Source organism: Wasmannia auropunctata, unplaced genomic scaffold, assembly GCF_000956235.1.
Source record: "Wasmannia auropunctata unplaced genomic scaffold, wasmannia.A_1.0 LD336095.1, whole genome shotgun sequence".
NCBI lineage: Eukaryota > Metazoa > Arthropoda > Insecta > Hymenoptera > Formicidae > Wasmannia > Wasmannia auropunctata.
In genome coordinates this window covers 3,881,212-3,881,705 of record NW_012026795.1, presented here as the reverse complement: position 1 = coordinate 3,881,705, position 494 = coordinate 3,881,212, and the positions used below count along the sequence as shown (strand labels likewise).

At 51.0% G+C, this 494-nt stretch overlaps 1 protein-coding gene across 1 annotated transcript in view; it reads right to left on the bottom strand.

The window, feature by feature from the left end:
- Nucleotides 1–494, bottom strand: part of LOC105462825 — a 9,167-nt gene that overhangs the window by 6,785 nt on the left and 1,888 nt on the right. The window contains exon 3 of the mRNA XM_011709672.1: nucleotides 38–288. Within this exon, the coding sequence (XP_011707974.1) occupies nucleotides 38–288 (251 nt within the window). The remainder of the gene's footprint in view (nucleotides 1–37; nucleotides 289–494) is intronic.

Genomic DNA, 494 nt, shown 5'->3' with positions numbered 1-494 from the left:
AAAGACTCGCGGCAAGATCTGAGGTGGCGGCAATAACCTTTGCCGCCACGGCGCGAAGAGGTCTAGGATCTGGGATAGCGGCACTTCCGCAGATCCTACACTGTATATATTGCGACCACACTCGTAGGTGCGAGGCAATAACGTCGCGAGTTCGCACTTCCGGATCAAGCTTGCACTTCTGCTTTTTACTGTGAACGGAGGTACGCTCGCTTAGAAAGATCTTACTGTAAATTCCCCGCGGATGGAGGCGAGGTTTGCGCACCTGGCACGCGCAAGCGAGCCACTTGTCTATAAATTAAAAGCGGTATCTCCGATCCTCGACTAATTGCTCAAAAGCTCGATACTCGTAACAGATTTTCGCGGAATATGCGAACGGCTCGGAAAGCCGGCAAGCCAGCTCCGAGAATGGTAAATATGGGCGATTTGTGATTCTCGGTACACCCACGGTCATCGATTCTGTCCCTCGGAAATTTTCACAAACTTTGAAGTGATCA